The 21439-nt window shown below is 55.3% G+C and overlaps 6 protein-coding genes across 6 annotated transcripts; 4 read left to right on the top strand and 2 right to left on the bottom strand.

Annotated features, from left to right (window-relative positions):
* Positions 1–158: 158 nt before the first annotated feature.
* Positions 159–631, top strand: DICSQDRAFT_70131 (uncharacterized protein; the record flags this gene model as incomplete). The annotated part of the gene is made up of 2 exons (XM_007370088.1): positions 159–363; positions 432–631. The coding sequence occupies 2 exons, from the start codon at positions 159–161 to the stop codon at positions 629–631; spliced, it is 405 nt and encodes a 134-aa protein (XP_007370150.1).
* A 51-nt stretch (positions 632–682) lies between these two features.
* On the bottom strand, positions 683–2720 carry DICSQDRAFT_112171 (uncharacterized protein; the record flags this gene model as incomplete). The annotated part of the gene is made up of 7 exons (XM_007370087.1): positions 683–967; positions 1088–1333; positions 1386–1731; positions 1794–1848; positions 1902–2285; positions 2355–2507; positions 2567–2720. The coding sequence occupies 7 exons, from the start codon at positions 2718–2720 to the stop codon at positions 683–685; spliced, it is 1623 nt and encodes a 540-aa protein (XP_007370149.1).
* Positions 2721–3195: 475 nt separating this feature from the next.
* Positions 3196–4653, bottom strand: DICSQDRAFT_183398 (uncharacterized protein; the record flags this gene model as incomplete). The annotated part of the gene is made up of 2 exons (XM_007370086.1): positions 4200–4653; positions 3196–4140 (listed from the first exon to the last, which is right to left on the bottom strand). The coding sequence occupies exon 2, from the start codon at positions 4129–4131 to the stop codon at positions 3196–3198; it is 936 nt and encodes a 311-aa protein (XP_007370148.1). The 5' UTR covers positions 4132–4140; positions 4200–4653.
* Positions 4654–5445: 792 nt separating this feature from the next.
* On the top strand, positions 5446–12112 carry DICSQDRAFT_92697 (phospholipase D). The gene is made up of 23 exons (XM_007370085.1): positions 5446–5645; positions 5707–5820; positions 5879–6899; positions 6951–7066; positions 7118–7348; positions 7400–8128; positions 8184–8265; positions 8322–8418; positions 8469–8601; positions 8659–8726; positions 8776–8849; positions 8905–9001; positions 9055–9320; positions 9379–9433; positions 9486–9645; positions 9695–9781; positions 9832–10046; positions 10096–10370; positions 10420–11192; positions 11245–11349; positions 11403–11742; positions 11797–11863; positions 11937–12112. Exons 1-23 carry the CDS (start codon positions 5505–5507, stop codon positions 11962–11964), a joined length of 5274 nt encoding a protein of 1757 aa, XP_007370147.1. The 5' UTR covers positions 5446–5504; the 3' UTR covers positions 11965–12112.
* Positions 12113–12537: 425 nt separating this feature from the next.
* On the top strand, positions 12538–14795 carry DICSQDRAFT_183396 (FAD-binding domain-containing protein). The gene is made up of 8 exons (XM_007370084.1): positions 12538–12592; positions 12642–13048; positions 13113–13256; positions 13314–13498; positions 13554–13928; positions 13992–14273; positions 14337–14420; positions 14489–14795. The coding sequence occupies exons 2-8, from the start codon at positions 12721–12723 to the stop codon at positions 14657–14659; spliced, it is 1569 nt and encodes a 522-aa protein (XP_007370146.1). The 5' UTR covers positions 12538–12592; positions 12642–12720; the 3' UTR covers positions 14660–14795.
* Positions 14796–18452: 3657 nt separating this feature from the next.
* On the top strand, positions 18453–21230 carry DICSQDRAFT_183395 (long-chain-fatty-acid-CoA ligase; the record flags this gene model as incomplete). Its single annotated transcript, XM_007370083.1, has 10 exons — positions 18453–18570; positions 18638–18652; positions 18712–18996; positions 19060–19143; positions 19196–19202; positions 19259–19446; positions 19545–19624; positions 19682–20098; positions 20159–20967; positions 21035–21230. 10 exons carry the CDS (start codon positions 18453–18455, stop codon positions 21114–21116), a joined length of 2085 nt encoding a protein of 694 aa, XP_007370145.1. The 3' UTR covers positions 21117–21230.
* Between the last annotated feature and the right edge of the window lie 209 nt (positions 21231–21439).

Here is a 21439-nt window from a genome sequence, read left to right as displayed (position 1 = left end):
TGCCGTCTGAAACGCGCAGCATTAAAGCTAAGAGAGGACTGAAGGTACAGACTATCCTGAGGATGCAGGAAGTGCAGAGGGATAGACGCCAGAATACTTGCCGTCCTCCAGGCTCCAGAGCTTCAGCGCTGATTGATGCATGTGCGGGAGCTATCATCATGTCATCACTACCCTCCGACGACTCTGCAGCTATCACTGGGATTAACGAAAACGACACTTTTCAATTGTATGATCTTCGCGTTGAAGTGATCTGTCCTCCAGGCAAGCGAATCATGTGCGGAGCCAAGGAAGGGGACCACTTCATACTCGAAGGCGAGATGCTCTGCCTTCCCCCGGGACAAGGTATCTCCATCTACTCCTTGAGTCAATATCTCTCCTATGTCATATCGCTGCAATGACTGCCATTATTTCGGCTCATGATACCACCACAGGCGCGGTTATGCCTCTCCTCGCCGCGAAGCAGCGCGCGAGTGCAAACAGCGACTGGATGTCGACGGATGCGGAGGTCGCTTGTCCCGATCCGTGCTGTCCTAGTCGGCTGCGAATAACACGGACTGGCTTGCGCACGTTGAAGCATGGCGACACCACACTCATTCCGCTCCCCCCTTCGGGGGCAGGCGCAAGTCAATGATATCGATAGCCAACGGCCTCTTTCGCTCGTACAGTCAAAACGATTACCAGCTTACGCATCGCATGCGTCATTCACCTCTAACCCGTTCTGCTCTACCCACTCTTTTCCCATATCCTTCCAGACGTTGACCACATATCGATGATTAACACCTTCCAATCGTGGCACACAAGTCAAGCTCCCGCACCCGCCGGTCTTCTCCATCGGGATCATGTAGACAACCTCCTTGACGCGCGAATGCAGGAGCGCCATGCTGCACATTATGCACGGCTCGTGCGTCGTGAAGAGCGTGAGGGATGTCAGGAGGTAGTGCGCGCCATTGACTGATCGATTCTCTGCCTCTGCCTCTGAGATGGGTGTGGATTGCGGCAAGTCCTGTAACGCAGGAAGCGGATGGGAGTGCGGCTGGGAGAGTACAGCTGACACTTTGTCGAGAGAAGGCGTGGGCACGTCGGTGACGGTTGTGAGCTGATGCGGGGGAGAGGTGGTATCGAAAGCAGGGGTTGAGGGGAGAGTGGGGGTTGAAGACGGGTGCAAGGTTGATGCACGGAGCTCACCGACGTCGCGGACGAGGTTTATGATGGAGTGGCGGAGGGGATGGCAGAGAGACGTGCGGGTATCGTGCGCACTGATGGGCTCATACATGTGTGTTGCTATACGTGTTTCTTCGTCGTAGGGAACAGGTACGTATGCCGCTATAGGTATCTGCACCGTATAAACGTTTGATATAAGAAGCCCGACGAACAGGGGAGCGTACCTCGCCCTTGTCGCCCGCCTCTCGCGCTTGTTTGATGACTTGCTTGATGGCTTCGCAAGCCCAGCGAACCTTGCCTCTCGACCACGGCTCAGGCTCGAATCTCTTGCGAGGCGCATATATTGTCGGCCATAGTGATGATTTCAGCTTCAGCGAAGTCATCGTCAGGGCAGCGGTTTTCGGGACGGTCAGGACGTAAGGTGGCGGCAGCACGATATTTTCAGGGAATGCGGGTGGTTGGGGATGTTCACGGGTCAGAATGAGAACCATGCTCATCTTATCGTCGACTTTGCGTATCCGTTTGAGATGTGCCATGGACAGCGTGTCAAGTCCACTTTGTTTGAGCCATCTACGAAGCAACCGAGCTCAATTAATATATGCAAGGAGCGCCGACTTGATACACGCACGCACTTAAGCATCGTGGCCGCCAATCGAGGGTCCGGGAGATCGACTACCCAGGCCTCCTCTTCCAAAACCGTCCATGAGAGGGGTTGCAACAACACATACAAAGTCACATACCTGTACGCACTGAATCCATGCCTTCTTCCTCCTCGTCCGGCGTAAGCTTCAAACGCTTGAACGGCAACGCTTCCTCTGGTACGAGCTGGGATGGATCCCCATCTGCGAAGCTGTCGAACGGTTCATTTGCACCACGGGCCACCTCATCGTCTTCATCGTCGGCCACGCCCGAGAGACCTCCCCACCCGTCGTCGCGCTCCTCTATGGCATCGGCAGGCATTGTATCCGTAGTACCAACTGGATCAAACCACAGCTTGTGTCCATAAAAGATACACAGCTCTTCATCCGGTATTACTCTCCGAGATGTGACATAATTGATGGATTCTGTTGAAGGGTCGATGGTGTACGAAACATTTGGGTTTTGGGAGTGATTGAATAATGATCCTAACAGGGTTCAAGATCACGGTCGCGTTCTGGTTTCCGCTAACAATTATGAGGAAATTTAGTGCTAACCTAATCCGAGAGCGAGTGCCATGTGCCCGTCCCGCCAGACGAAGGTGTAATGGTCGAGGACAGTATGCCTTCCATGCTCTTCGTATTCAGCCGCACTGAAGAGCAAGACTGGGCTGATCTCGATTAGGGTCTGCGCAGATATCTCCCTGCAGGCTGATGATCACTCTTTGGTGATTGAGTCAAAGCATATCGAAGAAGTGAACATGGCTCACCGTATACGCCTCGCCCTTTTCCTTCGGCATACTCAATTCGGAGACCCGAGCTATTCAAATGTGCTGGTGTCTTTACCAAGGATGATCCAGGACCAGACCGCGGCGTGCCATGTATTGCTTCTCCACGTATGTCTTGAGACGAGCCGCTCGACATATTGCGGAAAGTGTGCAGTGCAAGGTATGCATACAGCCGAGACTTCAGTCCTTCTCTGGAAGCGCCCACGGTCCCATGTTGAGTCCGATTGTTTGTCAGCGACTCGGACGTCCATATCACCCTGAAAGCTAGGCCACGGATAGCCTTCGCAGCTACTAGATTGCGGTGGACTATCGCATCGATATCCCATCTACTTAGATCTGCAGACCCTGCACAGGGAGACGTACCCAATAGGACGCGGTTCAGGCAGCCTTCTTAGTCTCGTGGACATGTACGACGCATCATTATTCCTCCGAAACATCGCTAGAGCCGACGAAGTGTGCATAGGACGGAATGGCGTGGAACACTCAAGGATACGGGAACGACGCTGTCTTTAGCCAAGTAACGTGTATGCTAGGAGACCCGACTTATTACCCTATTCCACTGCTCAGCCCAATACACCTTCAGAATCGAACAATTTCCCCTCATATAGCAGCTAACCAGCTGCAGCCTGTTCCCGCTCCTCGTGAATAGAGAAATAGAGGCCCGTCTTCTGCTTCCTCTTCAAAGCCTTCCCCTTCAATTCCTGCGGTGCAACTAGCTTACGCGGTCGGGACGCAGCGTTGCCCTTGGCTCGACGATTTTCCTCGATTCGCAGCTGCTTGTCGAGCAGAAGCCCAAGGGCGTCTGGTTTAGACGGTCGTTTGTCAAGCGCAGAGAAGAGCAATGTGGTCTCCTGTGGTGGTGAAGGCGGAGGAATGGTCTTCGACTTAGAACGCCTTGGAGGCTGGTTGCGGTAGCGTGGAGCGACGTCCCCGTACAGATCGTCAATATTATGGGGATCTTCCAACTCTTGCCCAGCTTCTCCGTTGAACTCCTCGAGCGGCGTCGGTTCAGGCTCGGGCTCGGAGCGTCCCCTACCGTCGACGTCCATCTCCCGCTTGTCGGGGTCGTTGAGCTTCGGCTCGGCGGCCTCGAGACCGGGATTAATCGTAAGTTCGTAGGCCAATTTCCGGGCTCGCGACTGGGAAGGTCTGAGTGAGGGCCCTGCTTGGAATGTTACGAACGCAGGGTCGGGGTTGCGTGCGCGAGTATGGATGTATTGGACATCGGGAGGCGGGGCGAGCCGACCATCAGAGCGCATGTTGGATATGAGAGCGCGAATGTCCGCCGAGCTAATGGTCTTCGTATTGGCGGCAATGGATGCTTGAGGCTCGGTCTGCGGCACCGGCGGCTCAGGCTGAACGGGGTGAGGATGAGGAGATGGCGATTGATCAGGACGAGGCGAGGTTAGTGCCGTCCTGGTCGGACGTGGATGAGGAGAATCCGGAGGAGAGGGGAAGGAACGCCCAGGACGAGCGCTAGGACCAGCATACGTGATGGCAGAGCCTCCAGCTGCATGGAGCGGGGCGATGGTGAGCGGGGCTTGCATCGGTCGCTTCTGACAAGAAAGACTTGTGAGTAGTGTCACATACACACACGGGAATTATAGACACGCACTTGTGCAGTCTTCGACAGTCGTGTGGAATTCTGGTTTCTGCTATTTCCATGAGTTAGAGGATGAGCATTAGAGACATCCCATGTCGATGCCACAGTATGTGGTGGTTCAGGGAGAACAACAACAGGAGCACGCGGTTTTTGTGGTTGGTTTCCTGAGGATCGCTCTATGACTGGTGGATCTTTGCCTGCCGGGTTGTTCTGAGCAATGATTGGTTGACATTGCTGGGAGCAGTCATCCACGATTGTGATATCCTCGTCCTCTATTATGAGAGTTGGCACGGGAGCTGAGGATCTTGCTCGGGGTGGGATATTGGTCGTGACCTGGCCAAGGGAGTGTGGATGCTCGCTGCTAGAAGAGTCGAATTGTAGGCGTGGTACAAATGTCTGCGTTGTCCCGTCTGACGGACCAGCAGCAGGCAGGGCGGGTGGAGGCGGCTCAACCCGGATCTTCTTCGTGCAGCGCCTACATTGCCAAGCTCTAAGGCCTACATCACGCTTCCCCTGTTTATCAAGGTCGATCCGTTCGAGGATCTCTTTCTCAGAAACCGGTGGGACGTGGCATGCTGAAGGACGCCAGGTTAGAGAAGACATTCAACACCACTAGCTCTCAGTCATACTAACTGTGGTGCCATGCACGTTCACATTTGGCGCATGCCATAAGGACCGCTGCAGGTGTGTCATGAATCTGTTTACAACGATGGCACGGAACCTTGGGAGTTGGAATGTGTACTGCCGTGGTTGCGCTCATCTAGGGCATGATCGAAATCAGCTGGTGACCGGAGAAGATACAAAGAAACAAGAGGCCAGGCGCTAGCAAACGCTTTCCGCGGCGCCGGTGAAGTGGACGATTCACTTATGGTGAGCAGAGAGATCGCTCGTACGTCCAAGGGCGGATCATGGGATCCTACGCTGTTAGAAATGATACAAGGTTCAAGCAAATTGGCTGCGGCCAGATGCTACGGTCGAAAGAATACTGACGTTATACCTCGAGCCTGAGGCCGCCGCGCGCGCGAAGGGCCCGGCGCCACGAGACCGGGGCGAATGCAAGTTTGCGAACCTAGAGGAGCCGCAATATACAATCTCGGGTTTCTGCAGGCACAGTAGTTTGTCAGGGTCAACACATGGTACCATTGAAAGTCATGACGCTGTACGGTACATAGTCGGCAGGTGTCGTATGGGCGCCTGTGCAACAGAGACGTCATAAGGCTGCGGACTGAGCTCGAGTATATGACCTGTGTCTCCTTCTCCACTCTGTCGAGTCTGCTGCTCCCAAACGGTTCGCTTCAGCGCAGCCCCTAGGTTAGCATGGCCTCTGTCGCGAGGCCTCCCGAGGGACTCGTCGACGTCGTCAAACACGCCATCTCAAATCACCAGCATGAGCGCAGCGCCGACAAAGCTGCACTCGACATGCATCCGTCCACCCCACCATTGGCCCGGCCTCCTGTGGTATGCGTGAAATATATTGTAGGATGATGAAAAATGAACGGCAGTTGTTGCGTTTCACTAGGACACACCGGCAGTAAATCGCAGCCACCGCGAGGAAATCAAAGACGATAGTCCATGGAAAGACGATGAGGATGGAAAAGACAACGTGAAGAAGTCTTACGAAAAGCTTCCGGAGGTGCGTGTTCATGATGTTTCATGTTTAACTGCACGGCCCTGAGCTCGCTGTTCTGAAGCAACCCGCGCGCGACCGTCCGGAAGACACTTCGCCCGCGTCTCCTGTTTCGAAACGGTCGTTCCCAGTTTCCTCTTCCCGCAACTCCACCGTTCAGCGCACACCTGCCCCAGGTACCCCTCAGCAGAGGTCTGGTCCGCCACGGTCGATATCCTACAGCTACTCCATATCCAGCGCGGCAGGCCATGGTTTCCCTGCGGCATCAAAGCGTGAAGGAAGCTCCCGCCAGAACTCCCAATTCGAGGACGAGGATCCAGACAGAGTGAACGACTTCCCACCGGCAATGTCCCCCTTTCGTGGTGCACTCGACTACGAAGAAAGGGAGCAGCGCGAGCGTAGACACAAGCGGCGAGACAGCTATTTCCAAGACGCGTCATGGAACCCGATGAAATGGATCACGGAGTCTCCCCGTCAGACCCCGCGCGACGAAGAGCCCCCGCCCAGGCCGCCGCATCGCACGTATACCGAAGGCGGACACCGGGACGAAGATAGCGAAGATGAACAGGCTGCAGCAGGCCCGTCTGGCGCTACTCCACCCCAGTCCCCTACATCTCCCCGTCTCCGCCATGCACGATCAATGCCGCACATGAAGAATGAGGCGCGGACACCTCAGACACCCAAGTGGGGCCGCCTGCGCTCGTTGCTCCCTCACATCGCCGGCCAAGCGAAGGCGCAACATCCGTCTGCGCGCAGCGTGGCGCCAGCGACGGTGAACATCACGGATGAGCTCATCACTGGTGGTCTTGCAACCCTCATGCTCCGGTTCTGGATTGAACGCGACGAGAAGGGTCATCGCAGAGTGCCTGCGCTCTTTCATCGCCTGAAGATTCGCGTGACGGACAGTCTCCATCCTATGCATGGCCACAAGGCTGTCTTCCGCATTGAATGCGAATATGCTGAAGGCGCTGTGCGGTGGGTTGTATATCGTCAGTTGCGCGAATTCATCTCCCTGCACGGGCATTATGCTGTTTCTAAAGCTTACAATCGCAACATCGACGCATTGCCTGACTTCCCGAAGACGAGTACGCCCTATTCGTTTGTGGCGTATTCCAGATACTAACGATTTATCTTAGCCCTTCCCTACTTCAGATTCTTGAAGGAGCGCGGTAGCGATGTCGGGAAGGCAGACTTTGCACGACTACAACGTGAAACGCTCGAGAACTACCTGATCTGTCTGATCCGTGCTGTGGTATGCATGTTTTGATTCACCGTGGCACATCTGTTCCTGACTTCCCAACAGATGTTTCATCCTGCAGTGAATCGCTTAGCAGGTTTCCTAGAGTTCGGAGCGCTCACCGTCGCTCTAGCACAATCCGGAGGTACACAGTACAAGGCCGGCCTCCTTCGCCTAGAAGGCGTAGCTCCCAAACCATCCTTTGGCCGGCGGGCGGCTGGATGGCGAGAGAAGCAAAAGCAACGTTGGTGTTGCGTCCGAGAGAGCTACCTGGTCGTCATGGAAGAGATGGGAGAGGTAAGACGTCGGCGGCTTGTTCGAGTGCACCTTGGCTAATGGGAGATCCAGCTCACAGTTTGGGACGTATTCCTCATCGACCAAGACTTCGCCATCGAGCGGCCGACGCGGTATTACCGCCAAGGCATGCACCTGTTCCACCTAGACAGCGAATCAGCGGATCAAGAGGAAGAGATTATGGCGGGCGGCCAGGAGAAGGCGAAAGTCGAGTATGAGCCCCCGAAGCGCAAACGCGTCGCATCCACAGTAGGCACTATCAAGAGTGCCGTCTCGAAAATTCTCCATCCCGGCCACCACCACCATGCTACCAACGGACATGGCCATCACAGCAGGTCGGCGAACAACCTCACGGTTGATGATGGTCATGGGCATCCTCGACCATCGACAGACACGCGCGCAACCTCTTCGAGCTCCAGCTCGTCTAGCAGTTCGGGCTCCTCCCACCCGTTCACGCCTATGCTCGACCCATCCACGAACACGAATCCGCTCGAGCCTGCTCAGCACGCGCAAGAGCACGAGCACCGCGAGCACGAACACCACGACGGCGGTGACGAAACGAAGAAGAAAAAGAAGGGTTCGAAGGACGTCTCGAAGCATGTTTTCTACGTTGTGAACGCACAGACGCGGCTGAAGTTGACGGCAAAGAACGAGCGGCAAATGCTGCAGTGGATCACGTCCCTGGAGCGCGCTGCAAAGGACAGCCATTATACGGGCAGAAACCGGTTCGACAGCTTTGCGCCGATCAGGTTGAACGTCGCAGCACAGTGGCTCGTTGACGGGGTAGGTCGTTGGTGCTTAGTTTTTGAGAGAGGATGTGCTCATGTAATGCGTCTAGAGAGATTACTTTTGGAATCTATCGCGGGCAATCCTGCTTGCCCGGGAAACCATCCAGATCCACGATTGGTGGCTCTCTCCAGGTGTGTCCTTATTCAGAATTGATAGTCGCTCAAGTTGTGTACTGACTACTGCCCAGAGCTACAGTTGCGTAGACCGAATATGGACAAGTACCGACTAGATCATCTACTTGAGAAGAAGGCAAAGGAAGGTGTTAAGGTCTATATCATCCTCTAGTACGTCTCATCAATTCGGAGGCAACGATACGGTTCTCATTCCTTTTCAGCCAAGAGGTATCGAACAGGACAACCCCGACGGACAGCCATTACGCCAAGCAACGCCTCACAGCGCTGCACCCGAACATCATGGTTCAGCGGTCGCCTTCACATTTCCAGACTGGAACCTTTTACTGGGCGCACGTACGTGCACCTCAGATTACACAAGTTTTCCTTGTGCTAATGTTGCAACCTTTGCAGCACGAGAAGTTGTGTGTGATCGACCAAGCAATTGCCTTCATGGGCGGCTTGGACCACTGCTTTGGACGGTGCGCATGGTCTCTTGTCACCGATTTATGCATCTCAACCGAGGAACAGCTGGGATACCCCGCAACACGTTCTCGTTGATGACCCTGAAGCTGAATCGGATGGAGGTGATCACATTTGGCCCGGTTAGTGCCGCACTGAGATAAGAGACAAGCAAAATCAGGCTCACGCCCTCTGTAGGCAAGGATTACAGCAATCCTCGCGTCTCGGACTTCCATACGCTCAACAAGCCGTTCGATGACATGTATGACAGGAGCAAGATCCCTAGGATGCCATGGTATGTATGAAGCTGACCCGAATGCAATGCCACTACTGAAGCTTAGGTGTTAGGCATGACGTCTCGATGCAAGTGGTCGGGCAGCCCGCTCGCGATCTTGCGAGGCACTTCGTGCAGCGATGGAACCATCTCCTCCGCATTAAGAACCATACCCGTGCGATGCCATTCTTACTGCCGCCACCGGAGTTCAAGCCCGGTGAGCTGGCGGACATGGGTTTGACCGGAACGTGCGAGCTCCAGATCTGCCGCTCTGCGGGCCCGTGGTCATTGGGCACTCCCGATCGCATCGAGCATTCTATTCAGAATGCGTATCTTAAAGGTGGCCATCGTCTTGTACACTGCTGTCTGGCCCTGTACTGATAACAACTTACATACAGCCATACAGCTGTCGGAGCACTTCGTGTACATCGAGAACCAGTTCTTTATCACATCGTGAGCTATATAGGCGCACCTCCTTTGTAGCCGAGACCTGATTTTCCTCCAGCACTGTCGTCAACGAGGTGAAGGTTGAGAACAGGATAGGAGACGCCATTGTTCATCGTATAATCCGGGCACACCGAGAGCGCACCCCTTGGAAGTGCTGCATCGTCATCCCACTTCTCCCTGGCTTCGCGTTCCCTGTCGACCACAGCGACGCTAGTGCGGTAAGCAACACAACCGGTATGCCATCGCAAATACTCAAGTTGTGCGCAGATTCGCATCATTTTGGAGTGTCAGAACAGAACGATCTGTCGTGGACCGCACTCGATCTTCGGTCGATTAAGGAAGGAAGGCATCGATGTACGTCGTCTCTTTGACGTCAGTCCATCGTCCTCGCTGACATATTCTAGCCCGATGACTATATCACCGTCTTCTCACTCCGAAATTGGGGAAAGCTGCGTGGGGATGTGTTGACTACTGAGCAAGTGTACATCCACGGGAAGGTCTGCATTGTCGACGACCGTCTTGCCATCATCGGTAGCGCGAACATCAATGAACGATCCCAGCGTGGTGACAGAGATTCGGAGATTGCTGCTGTCATTCGTGACACCGACATGATCGATTGGTTGGTTGTGTCGTTCTCTCATCTAACCGCTGCTAACCGTAGCCCTTAGCACTATGGCCGGCAAGCCATTCAGGGTCGGGCGGTTTGCACACTCCCTCCGCGTACGCCTGATGCGCGAGCATCTTGGCGTCGATGTTGACGCGCTGTACGAAGAGGATCTCATGTCGTCCGAGCCTTTGCAGGAGCCACACGAGCAGAACGCATGGGATCCTGATATGGAACAGGAATTCGGGAAAGAAGCCGGTGTGACGCGTATTAGCAAGGCCCACCAGCATACGTCCAAGGGGGCACTTATGCACGACATCATCGATGGCGTTGAACAAGGTGTGTAGACATGTCGCACTCCCTTGAGTCATGACTCAGGCTACTGCAGCCCTCCACGGCACCGGACAGGTCGGAGCAAAGGACATGTCGAAGGTGATTCGCATGGCTGGGATCAAATCACAAGGAGCCGACAACACGGCAGGTGACAAGTTCCTCAGGGAGGAACGTGAGATGTCAACGCATGATGGGAAGAAGGAGCCAGGGTTCCCTAGCTCTGTCGTCCCCACACTGGAGGAGAAGACCATTATGGAACACCGTCCGCACCAAACCTCACCCATCGAAGAAGTCCCTGAGGATCAGGACGGGAGCCGAACTCCCACTGGTAACGACCGCCATCAGACCGGCGAGGCTCGCCCCTCAAGTGAGGATGCACGTGTTCAGAACGGAGATGCACCGAAGAATCAGCAGGAGAATGGGTCCGCGATGGACAACGGAGATGCTAATCGTGGGCCTGTCGTGCAAGACCGGTCTTCTGACACGAATATCAACGGCGACATCGCGCAGACCGAAGCTGCAGATAGGACTCCTCCCCAGGCGGCGCTCGAGACTGGGGAGCTCTACGGTGCCCCTGCAAACGCTGCAGCTAACCCGCGAGAGGACAACGAAGTTCCACATGCGGGGTCAAGCAAGGTCGATGCGGGTTCCGATGAAGAGAAGGCCCCTGGAGCTCGTGCGATGCTTCGTAAACATCTCGCGGCGAAGCTGGGGAGTAAACATTGGCATCTCCCGACGCGCACGCCCCACGTCGATCCTTACGGCTTCGAAGACCCGATTTGTGACGCCTTTTGGAAGGATGTATGGGTTGCTTCCGCGGCTCACAACGTGAGTACTTCGTTGTGATACCATGCGAATCTTACTCACTGAGCATGCGCAGACGGAGATCTTCCGGAAGGTATTCCACGCCATCCCTGATGATCTAGTCACAACATGGAAGCAGTACAAGGAGTTTGTTGTCCACCACGAGCGCTTGAATAAGCCGGTATGTCTCAAGCTCTAGCTGCGTGCACAATACACCCTTTAACGGTCGCTCAGCTCAAGGACCATGACCCCTCGGACCCTCCGCTGGCTCGCATGCCATCCGAGGCCGCCGATTTCGACGCGCCCGGTCAGCAGCGCATCGCCAAGCAAGCTGCCAACGCTTCTGAGGACGAGCTTGCTCGCGAGAAGGAGCACCTTGACGGTGATGGTGATTCACGCACTTTGCACACGCCTCAGCCTCCGGAAAGCCCAAGTCCAGTTCAAGGGCAGAGCCAGAAGGACAAGGATAAAGACAAGGATAAAGATAAGCGGCAAAATAAGGGCCCAAAGCCGTTTGACCAGTCTGAGAGAGAAGAGATGGAGAACCTGTTGCGTGAGCTGCGCGGCCATCTCGGTACGTGTACATCCTTGACTGCTTGTTTACGCGCCTGCTGAGTTACTGTGGCAGTACTCTATCCCAATCGTTTCTTGGAAGGCGAGGACGTCGCAAACAACTTCCTGTTCCCGGCTGACCGGTAAGTGAACTCCATGTGTCCCTTGATGATTTTAAGGCTGACCGTGTCTTTCTCTGCTCCTTCGCCTTTGCAGCTTGTTACCCCTGCCTATCTACGATTGAGATCATGGATACCCTATCTGATTGGACTACTTTACTGTACATGCATTTGGCGTGCGACGGACTTGACAGAGACTCTCCTTCATCTACTTGTAGATTACTGTAAGACACTCACATTTACAAGAGTCTTTCGTTCACCCGACATGGAGCGGGATATGCGCGGGTGTCCGAGAGAACGTGGGCGACTTGTAGACGGTGATGTCATCGATTTGGGCATGCTCATGCGTTGACAGTAGCTTACTACGTCCCAGCCCTTCTTTCGCACCTGCTACTTAGCCGACCTTAGTCTTAACCAGACCGTCCGCGGTTCGGTGCCTTATGTCCCTGCCCTGACTAGCCATCATATGCTACGGTGTGTCTGCTTGTTAAGCCGCGCGCGAGCCGAGACCACGAGACCAGCGGTGCTGCGTAGCTGTCAAATACTTGTTTCGGACCTGCTGTCCACGCGACCTATACATCAAAGTTACTGATGCAATGAAGTTGTTCAGCCTCTTCCGTCGCGCCTGGACCCACCCGGTCCTTCCCACTAGACGGAGCAGAGTTTAAGGGCCACTTGTTCTCCCTTATTGTAGACGAGTCGTCAAATCAGACTACCCCGCATCGTCAGCTGCCTCCGCCGCAACTGTTCGAGGTGAGCTTTTGCAGCACTTCCACAAGTCAAGATTACTGATATGTTGTAGCCTGTCAAATAGTCCGACAAGCTTGGACAAGTTTTCCAACATAGCCGTTAGAAGGGTAATAGGGTAATAGCTACTGGCCATGTTCTGCCTTAGCTTCTTCTCCTTCGTTGCACTGGGCATTGCCGGGGCAGCTTCCGTGGTCTCCGACGATGTTCTCGGCGTCGACCTCTCACTCCGTGAACGGAACTCGACGACGTCGCTCATCGACTGCTTGACTAGGGCGGGCCTAAACCCGGTCACGCCTTCGAACCCGACATATCAGAACGACTCCCTCCCGGTGAATTTGAGGTTGATCTACAAGCCCGCTGCACTCGTGTACCCGAATACAACAGATGATGTAAGCGCATCGGTCAAATGCGGCGCTGTGAACGACGTTAAAGTGAACGCGCGTTCCGGTGGACACTCATGTATGTCGTTCTTTGAGCCCTATTCAGTCATCCGCTCAGAATGGTTTGCTATGAATCACCAAAGACGCGTCTTTCAGCACGGGTGGTGAGGATGGGCATCTAGTCATCTCGCTCGACAACCTCAACAATATTACGCTGTCCGGCGATTACGTCACAATCGGTACGGGTAACAAACTTGGTCCTTTGTACTACTTCCTCTGGGAGAATGGTGAGTCGTGTAGCTGCCCACATATTTCAGCTCGCCGGCTTACGTTGCATTCTACAGGCCAACGTGCGGCCGCATTCGGTACTTGCCCCCAAGTCGGTGTAGCAGGCCATCTTCATGGTGGGTTTGGCTATCACGGCCGCAAGTGGGGTCTATTCTTGGATCAGGTCGTTGAGATGGAGGTCGTGAAGGCGGACGGTTCCATCGTCATCGCTAACAACCACACCAATGCCGACCTCTTCTGGGTACGTTACCTATCACTGGAGTCCTGAGCCCGTTTACGAACTGAAGACATCATAGGCGCTCCGCGGCGCCCCACCTTCTTTCGGCATAATCACCAGGTTTACGGTACTGACTCACCCTGCTCCCACCCATGCCGCGACGTTTGCCTTCACGTACACCTGGAGTACTCCCGAGGTTGCGTCCTCGGCGTTCCAGATATTCCAGCACTTCGCCGCTGAGACGGACTTGCCTTCCGACTTGGCGCTGCAGGTCCGTTACACAGAAGCCACCCCAGTCCCGACCTTTTCGTTGAACGGCGCGTACTACGGCAACGACGGGATCACTGGCTTGAATAGGACGGTCCAACCTCTTTGGGATGCCCTCGGGGCACTCAACGACTCCGTTCCGACCGCGACTATCTTCGAGGATCTGAATTGGATCCAGAACGTTGTGGTACGGACTTGATCTTCAAGCTTGGACTTGGTCACCTCTGAATGTTCACCGTGCTTTATACAGTATGAAGCCGATTCCGACCCAACGACCGACCCGAAGGTCGCGCTCCAGGAAGCACAGGGCTTTCAGATTCCTTTCTATTCTAACTCGCTTTTCTACCCCGCCGACAACCTGCTCACGAATGCGTCTACGCTCTCGTTCACGCGATACACGTATAATGGCACAAGCGCCGACGTGAACTGGTACGTCCTTTGGGACGTTTTTGGCGGCAAGAACTCGGCCATCGCAGCGGTACCTCAGGATGCGACGGCATACAATGCACGCGATATGCTCATGAACCTGCAGGTATGCGATCCATGCCCTACTTTCACATTTGAATGCAGTCCTTACGCTGGGGGTGTGTTCCAGATCCTTGGATACAGTACGACCTTGCCGTACCCTGACGACGGGATTCCCTTCATCACGGGCATCTTGAAGTCTGTCACTGACCCCGTACGTCTCCCTGCCATTCTGGACGGCATTGAGGGTTGCACGCTAAAATCTATGTCTTTGCTATACAGATGCCAGGAGGCCGCTTTATGGGCTACCCGAACTACGTCGATTCGCAGCTCAGTCGTGAGGAGGCTCACGCGTGGTACTACCCTACGCATACGGCGAAGCTGCAAAGAATCATGAGGGAAGTGAACCCGAAGGCGGTCTTTGACTACCCTCAAGGCTTCCTCCCCACGTGAGATGCTTGGTCGGACGCCAGTATGTCAGTCGCGGAGGAGCAGGACTTAGTGAACCCCGTCATAAGGTCATCCAGCATCTCCTGGATTATGTATTTGGAAAACGGCTACTACTGATACTCCCATAAAGAGACTTCCCACTATATGAGGATGTGGTGTTATGGCGTACAAGGTTCTACGAACACATGAATGTGGTCACTTCGTCTGACTTCAAGGCGTTAAGCGTTCGACGTTCAAGATTGTGGCACAGGAATTTGATATGGAACTAAGTAACTCGCACGCGTAAACAGTCAGATGTCCTCAAGAGGATGGATTTCCACCTCTCCGTCCGCAGTTCCCCAAATCAGCTTCTGTCCATCTGGGGAAAACAAGACAGGGGCCAGGAAGTACCGACTCGAATCCAAACCCTCTCCAGGCGAGCTGGGATGGCTTTCCGCGAGAAGGATGTTGTCACAGCTACTCCGCTACTTGTCAGGCTGCATACTTTGACCCCTCCATATTCATGCACGAATACAACGCGAGCCTTGTCAGAGGAAAAGATCACCAGAGAATGATAGGGAGCAGTATAGGAACATATGGGCCCATGACGTGCGTCGACCACGCGAAGTGTGTCAAATTTGGTATGGCCGGACCCCCAGACGGTGAACGTTGCGCCGGTGCCAGTGTCGTTTCCAGGAAGATGCTTGAAATGCAGCGATAGGGCATATGCGCCAATAGGTGAGAAGGCAATTGCCTTTGTCGCGGGGAAATTTCCAGGATTGGCGGGGACGGTGATTCGAGGCTCGAAGACGCACGCTAGCTGCTCCCGTGTCGTTGTGCGCCAGATACGGATGAAATTATCCGCGAATGAGATAGCAATCCGGTCGCCATCGTAGTCAAATGATGCAGCCAGCGACTACCCGAGGGACAGCCGGGCAGCATCTCACCCGGGAAACCAGAAGGAATGTCCCAGAGAACGCATGCTGGACGATTGGACAGCCTAGGTACTGACGCGGGAGTACTCCTCACAGCGAGCCACCGGCCGCTGAGCGAGAGAAGGGGAAAGGCACCGTCAAAGGGAGTCGTTTCTGTGCGTGCCGACCGTAACTGGTATGTCTGCACGTCCCATATCATAATAGCGACTCTCGAGCGGACGGTTTATACGAGAACGATCATCTCTGGGTGCCAAGCACAGACGAACTTGGGTACAGCTGCATGATTCTGGAGGGAAATACCAATCGAAGGACCCCGCAGGACTGCGAGCAAATTACCGGATGCCACGTCCCTGATCTGGAGAAAAAGTGCTCCCTTTGCACCAGCAGAGCACAGGAGACGCCGGCTATCGGGGGAGAAGGCGAAGGTGGAGGTTGTCTGCCCGTGGTTCATGGAGTTTACCCACTCGTGAGACGAGCGCTGGAGGAGAGTATCCCAAAGAATGGACAGCTGTTTCGAGCCACTGGCGATCCATCTGCCGTCTGGAGATACCGCGAGAGACCTCACTGGGCATTTATGAGAGGGGCTCGGTAAGTAGATATTGCCTGGACGTGGTGGTAGAAGATCGACGGTGAGAATCAATCGTTAGATGTGGCGGTGTCTGCTAACCACTCGCATATCCAGTCGATAATAACCCCCTCCTATTGAGTTCCGGGAAGGTGTATTCGTGCAAAGTCCTCAAGACCACTTGCCTAGGGATCCAAGAGGACGGGAGATGCAACATCAAAGTGAGTCGCGTTGGGCGATTCACTGTAGGTTGCGCTGACTCGCGAGCCAGCAACGCTTGTTCAAGCTCCCGGGAGAGATCCCGAATGCGCAGTCCAGCGAGAGCCACAGCAAGCAGGGCGGGCCGATTGTCGTACCCAGGTTCATCTAGAGAGAGTTTGGAAGTATTCGATAGATGAAGGTGTATCTTCAAATCTTCGAGCGACCCCCCGCAGCCAAGTGCTTGCATACAGCTCTGTGCATCTGTGAAGGAGCTCTTGAAGACGTCTATCCAGCCATCGTTGAGCTCTTGCTCTACGTGCAGCGTCAAAGAGCGGAGTTGGTGCATTTCCGTCACGCCAGCTAGAAGCGTTTGTGAGTATCGGGCCAACGAAGCGGTGAATCCGAAATGGAATTCTATCTTACCTGGTCTCCATTGGACGCTCTTTCGGCGACGCAGAACGAGGTTCAGAAGAGTAGGACGAGTCAATCCCAGCAAGCAGGACAGTGTCCCTTCTTCCGCGTTTTGCCAGTGTTGAGCCTGAAACAAATTCAGGATTCAGATTGATGACATTGACGCCAATTGTCGTACTGACCTGGAGAGTCGTCAGCTTCAGAGGTCGCCGGCGGACAAGTGCATCCATAGCCATCGTGCCCCCTTTCTCCGTGCAGCGGATGTCATGATACTCCAGAACCCTCAGAGACGGGAAGGACATAAGAAGTCGAATGAACTCAGCATGCGATGTAAACGAAACGGAAGATATATGGAACTCTGTGATCGGAGAGTAACGGAAGTGGGCTAAGACGGTTTTATGGAAGGAAAGCTTCTGCGGACCGGACTTCTTGTCTAGCGTTGGGGCTCGGATCTCCCACCGACACAGATTAGGCAGCTCTCGGAGCAACGTGACAGGATACACCTCGAAGAGCCGGGTCCGTTCCATGGGACCGGGCGCCATGGCCACCGAACGGATCAGAGACCGCGTGTGGGGGTGTCTTTCGAGGAATTCGAGGACAGAGTCGAGTGCGGTCCTCGTCTGTATGCGAATCCTGCGCAAGAGATGGAGACGGCTACGGGGCAACCAGGACTGACAGGTAAGGGAACAACTGCGGAGGGATCGAAAGTCGTCAGAGAGAGCGTCGATGAAGTGCTCCTCGATTTCGATGGGGAATGACCCAGGGAAGGGGACAGGAGGGTGTCCTCCTACAGCGGTTTGTGGCTCGATCACAACGGGCATGATGGTGTGGTTCATCTGCCACATTTGTCCAGTCAGAATTTGTGCAGGTATTTGAGGAAGACACAGCTCACATTGCGGGACTGAGACGTAAAGGTCCGTGAAGAAGCTCCAGGTGTCTTGAAATTAGGTGACCTGCAGTCAGCGTTAGTATCTGCACCGAGCTATTGTTGCCGTGTGCGGTAACATCCACGTGCTGAACAAGGTGCTGGCGAGGTTACTTGTAATCGATTGAAGGCGTAGGCAGAGATTGTATTCGAAGGCGCCGGCGTATCAGGATTCCAGTGGATACGCCCATCCAAAGTCTACCCACGGCATGAACTGTGGGCGGCCATGGCGGTCCGCTGCTTGTGAAATATGTGTCCCGGCGTACTTGACAGGCCCTTTCTCTGTGGTCAAAAGAGTCTGGGCAGCCGCGCTCAGTGAATCGGAGCATAGACAACGCCGAGTATACGCAGCCTTGACATTGCTTCACGGGGAGCGCCGTCGTCGACTTGAGAGAGAGCGGCATAACGGCTCGACCTGGCGTACATAGCTGGTGCCACAAGATCAAGTGGTTGTGGGCGCGAGTGTACGATACCGCACGTCGAAGGGAAGCATGCCTGCGGTCACATGCCACGGCCTACCGGGTCCCAATTTCGGGTCCGGGGATTTGCCGGCGGGCCGGAGCAATGGAGAGGCGGGGCGGCCTGCGGGGAAGGGCGCTCGTCAAAGTCGCATCTTCCGGCGAAGACGATCGAGGAGAGAATCACGGACCTGAATGATGCTCTGTCTTAGCCCCCGGTGCCCCACATGCATGTCCCTTCCCCAGTTTTCCCCAGTTCGGCTACGGCTTCAAAGCTTCACCGTCGACCTCCAACACCACCCCCCACTCATTCCTCGCCGTGATGTCCGCTCAGCGCAAATCCCCCTCCCCGGCGGACTATCCCATCCAGCTCCCACCGAACGCAGACTACAACAAGCAGTCCGTTGCGATCCCTGGCTCTGAGCGTCCTGGCGAGTCAGGTGAGTACACGGTGGGCGTTGGTATGTACGCGTGGGTGCGCGAGACTGACGACTGTGCCCTCTCAAGCGACCTATCGTCATGGTGAGTCCTCCTATGCTCCATCACGCAGCCTGTTTACTTAGATCACCCTTTCTTCGCAGCCGTATTCCCTTTCCTGACGGTAGACACCCCTGGGGTGGTCACAAACCTCGTCGACCTTTATAACGAGGGCTACAGGCGCGCCGCAGGAGGCCCCTTCCTCGGCCACCGTCCCATCCTCTCCAGGAAGCCGCTGACCTTCGCCAACTATCACGTCTGGCAGTCATGGCCTGAGGTTGACGCGCGCCGGCGCGCAGTTGGCAGCGCCCTCCATAAGCTCTTCCAGACAAAAGAGCTAGGCGGGTACCAACTAGATACCGTAGGAATTTGGAGCAAGAATTGTCCGAGTGCGTCGGGTGCCCCTCGTGTTCTTCAACGGGTTTGGCGTCTTGACGCGTGCATTCCCGCAGATTGGCTCCTCGTCGACCTTGCTTGTCAGGCGTACAACAAGGTTACCGTCGCGCTCTACGACACTCTTGGGGCGGACTCGGTTGGTACGCGCTACACATTCCCTCTCCTCTCTTCTCTTCCTAATATCTTTGACAGAATATGTGTATGCTTCTTAGCTGCCCGCATATAGTCGCGACTTACGGACTCTGGCACGTCTAGCATCAACCACGCGGACCTATCAATCGTTTTCGCAGCGCCAGAGCACATCCCCTTCCTCCTGGCGCTCTCCCCCAAGCTTCCTACGCTAAAGTACATCGTGTCAATCGAAGCTGCGGAAGACGATCAGAAGCGTGTACTTACGGCGTGGGCCAAGACACGGAACATCAAATTCTTGGACATCGTCGAGTGTACGTCTCGCTCTCCACCCTTCTTGTCCTGATCCGCAGATTGGTCAATGGCAGGCTGCATCTACTCATGAGCTGACTGGGTTCTCCATGACACGCAGTCGAGGAATTCGGCCGAGCGAACCTGATTGACGTCATCCCTGCCACCGCGGACACCCTCGCATCCATTTGCTACACTTCGGTGCGTGCATGTCCAATTATGTGTTCGAGGGTGTGGGTCTTACTCGTTGCTGTGCAGGGCACCTCTGGTGTGCCTAAAGGTGCTCTCTTGAGCCATGGCAACCTGGCCATTGCCGCGTACTCCTTCCTGCACGCCCTTGAGGACCAGGAGGGGCAAGTAGCCATGTCCTTCCTGCCGCTAGCCCACATCTACCAGCGCGTCATGGAACTAACTAACGTCGCCATCGGCAAGAGCATCGGCTATACCACTGGTGACCCCCTACGTTTCCTGGAGGACATCCAGATCCTCAAGCCGCACTACGTTCCGCTCGTCCCTCGTGTCCTCAACCGGGTGTACCAGTCTGCGATCGCGGCCGGAGATGTTCCCGGCATCCGTGGTGCCATCTTCCGTGCCGCCGTCGCGGCGAAGCTGCACAACCTGAAGACTACCGGACAGTTCACCCACCCGCTCTGGGACCGTCTCGTCTTCCGCAAGGTACCTCCTTCGACACCTCTGTATCGGTACCTTCCCTGATCCATGTCATTTGATTTACAGATCAACAACGTCCTAGGCGGCCGCGTCAAGATGATCGGCTGCGGCTCCGCGCCTTTCAGCAAGAACATCGGCGACTTCCTCAAGATTGGTCTCCTCGCCGACATTCGCGAGGGCTACGGCATGACCGAGAACGGCGGCTGCTGCACCACCTGCTGGCCGTACGATCCCACCGCGGGCGGGACCGTCGGCGGGCCCGTGGCCTCAGCCGAGATCAAGCTCATTGACGTCCCCCAGCTCGGCTACCGCGTCACCGACAAGCCCTTCCCGCGCGGGGAGCTCCTCATGCGCGGCGGGCAGCGCTTCATCGGGTACTACAAGGAGGAGGCGAAGACGCAGGAGACGATCGACGCCGAGGGGTGGCTCCACACGGGCGACATCGCGACGCTGGACGAGCAGGGGCGGTTCAAGATCATCGACCGCGTGAAGAACATCATGAAGCTCGCGCAGGGCGAGTACGTCGCGCTCGAGAACATCGAGAACGTGTACGCGTCGGTGCCGATCATCGCGCAGCTGTTCGTGTACGGGGACTCGCTCCAGTCGTACCTCGTCGGCGTCGTCGTGCCCGACCCTGTGCAGCTCGCGGACCTCGTGCAGCGCGTGCTGAAGCAGAGCGTGCGCCCGGACGATACGGCGGCGCTCGGGCGATACGTGAAGGAGTCGCGGATCATCGACGCGATCTTGACGGAGATGGACAAGGAGCCGAACGTGCGGAAGCTGAGGGGCTTCGAGCGCATCAAGCGCATCCACGTTACTCTGGATGCGTTCACGGTCGATAACGAGTGTCTTACACCGACGCTCAAGATCCGCAGGTCAGCACTCCATGACTTGCTTGTATGCATGCATTCCAGTGACTCACGTTGTTTGAAATCATTTCAGGAAGGAGACGTACGCCAAGTTCAAGCCGTATATTGAAGCGTTGTACGCCCTCCCTGACCCGACGAGTGGCTCGAAGCTGTGAAGGCTCTTAACCATCCGCCCAGTAAACACAGGCTCAGGACACAACTAGCTATACTATACTCGATTTCCATATCTCATTAGCTCACTTTCATTGGCTGTGCACAACCGCTGCATGTATTTTATGACTCCACATCACTACCAGGATGCACTTTGTCGGTCAGAGCTGGGAGGGAACGTCACAAGGGTGCTACCCGCCGAAGAGCAGATGGGCAACCAGAAAGGCTGAGGCAGCTCTTGTGTATCACGACAATGTTACATTATACTTCTTCCTCGTACTCGGCGCCCAGCATCCAGCAGCCCGCGGCACCACCACCTCAAGTCTTA

The sequence above is a fragment of the Dichomitus squalens genome (assembly GCF_000275845.1).
Source record: "Dichomitus squalens LYAD-421 SS1 unplaced genomic scaffold DICSQscaffold_61, whole genome shotgun sequence".
NCBI lineage: Eukaryota > Fungi > Basidiomycota > Agaricomycetes > Polyporales > Polyporaceae > Dichomitus > Dichomitus squalens.
Note: the sequence above shows the minus strand (reverse complement) of the source record. Positions and strands in the feature narration are given on the sequence as shown.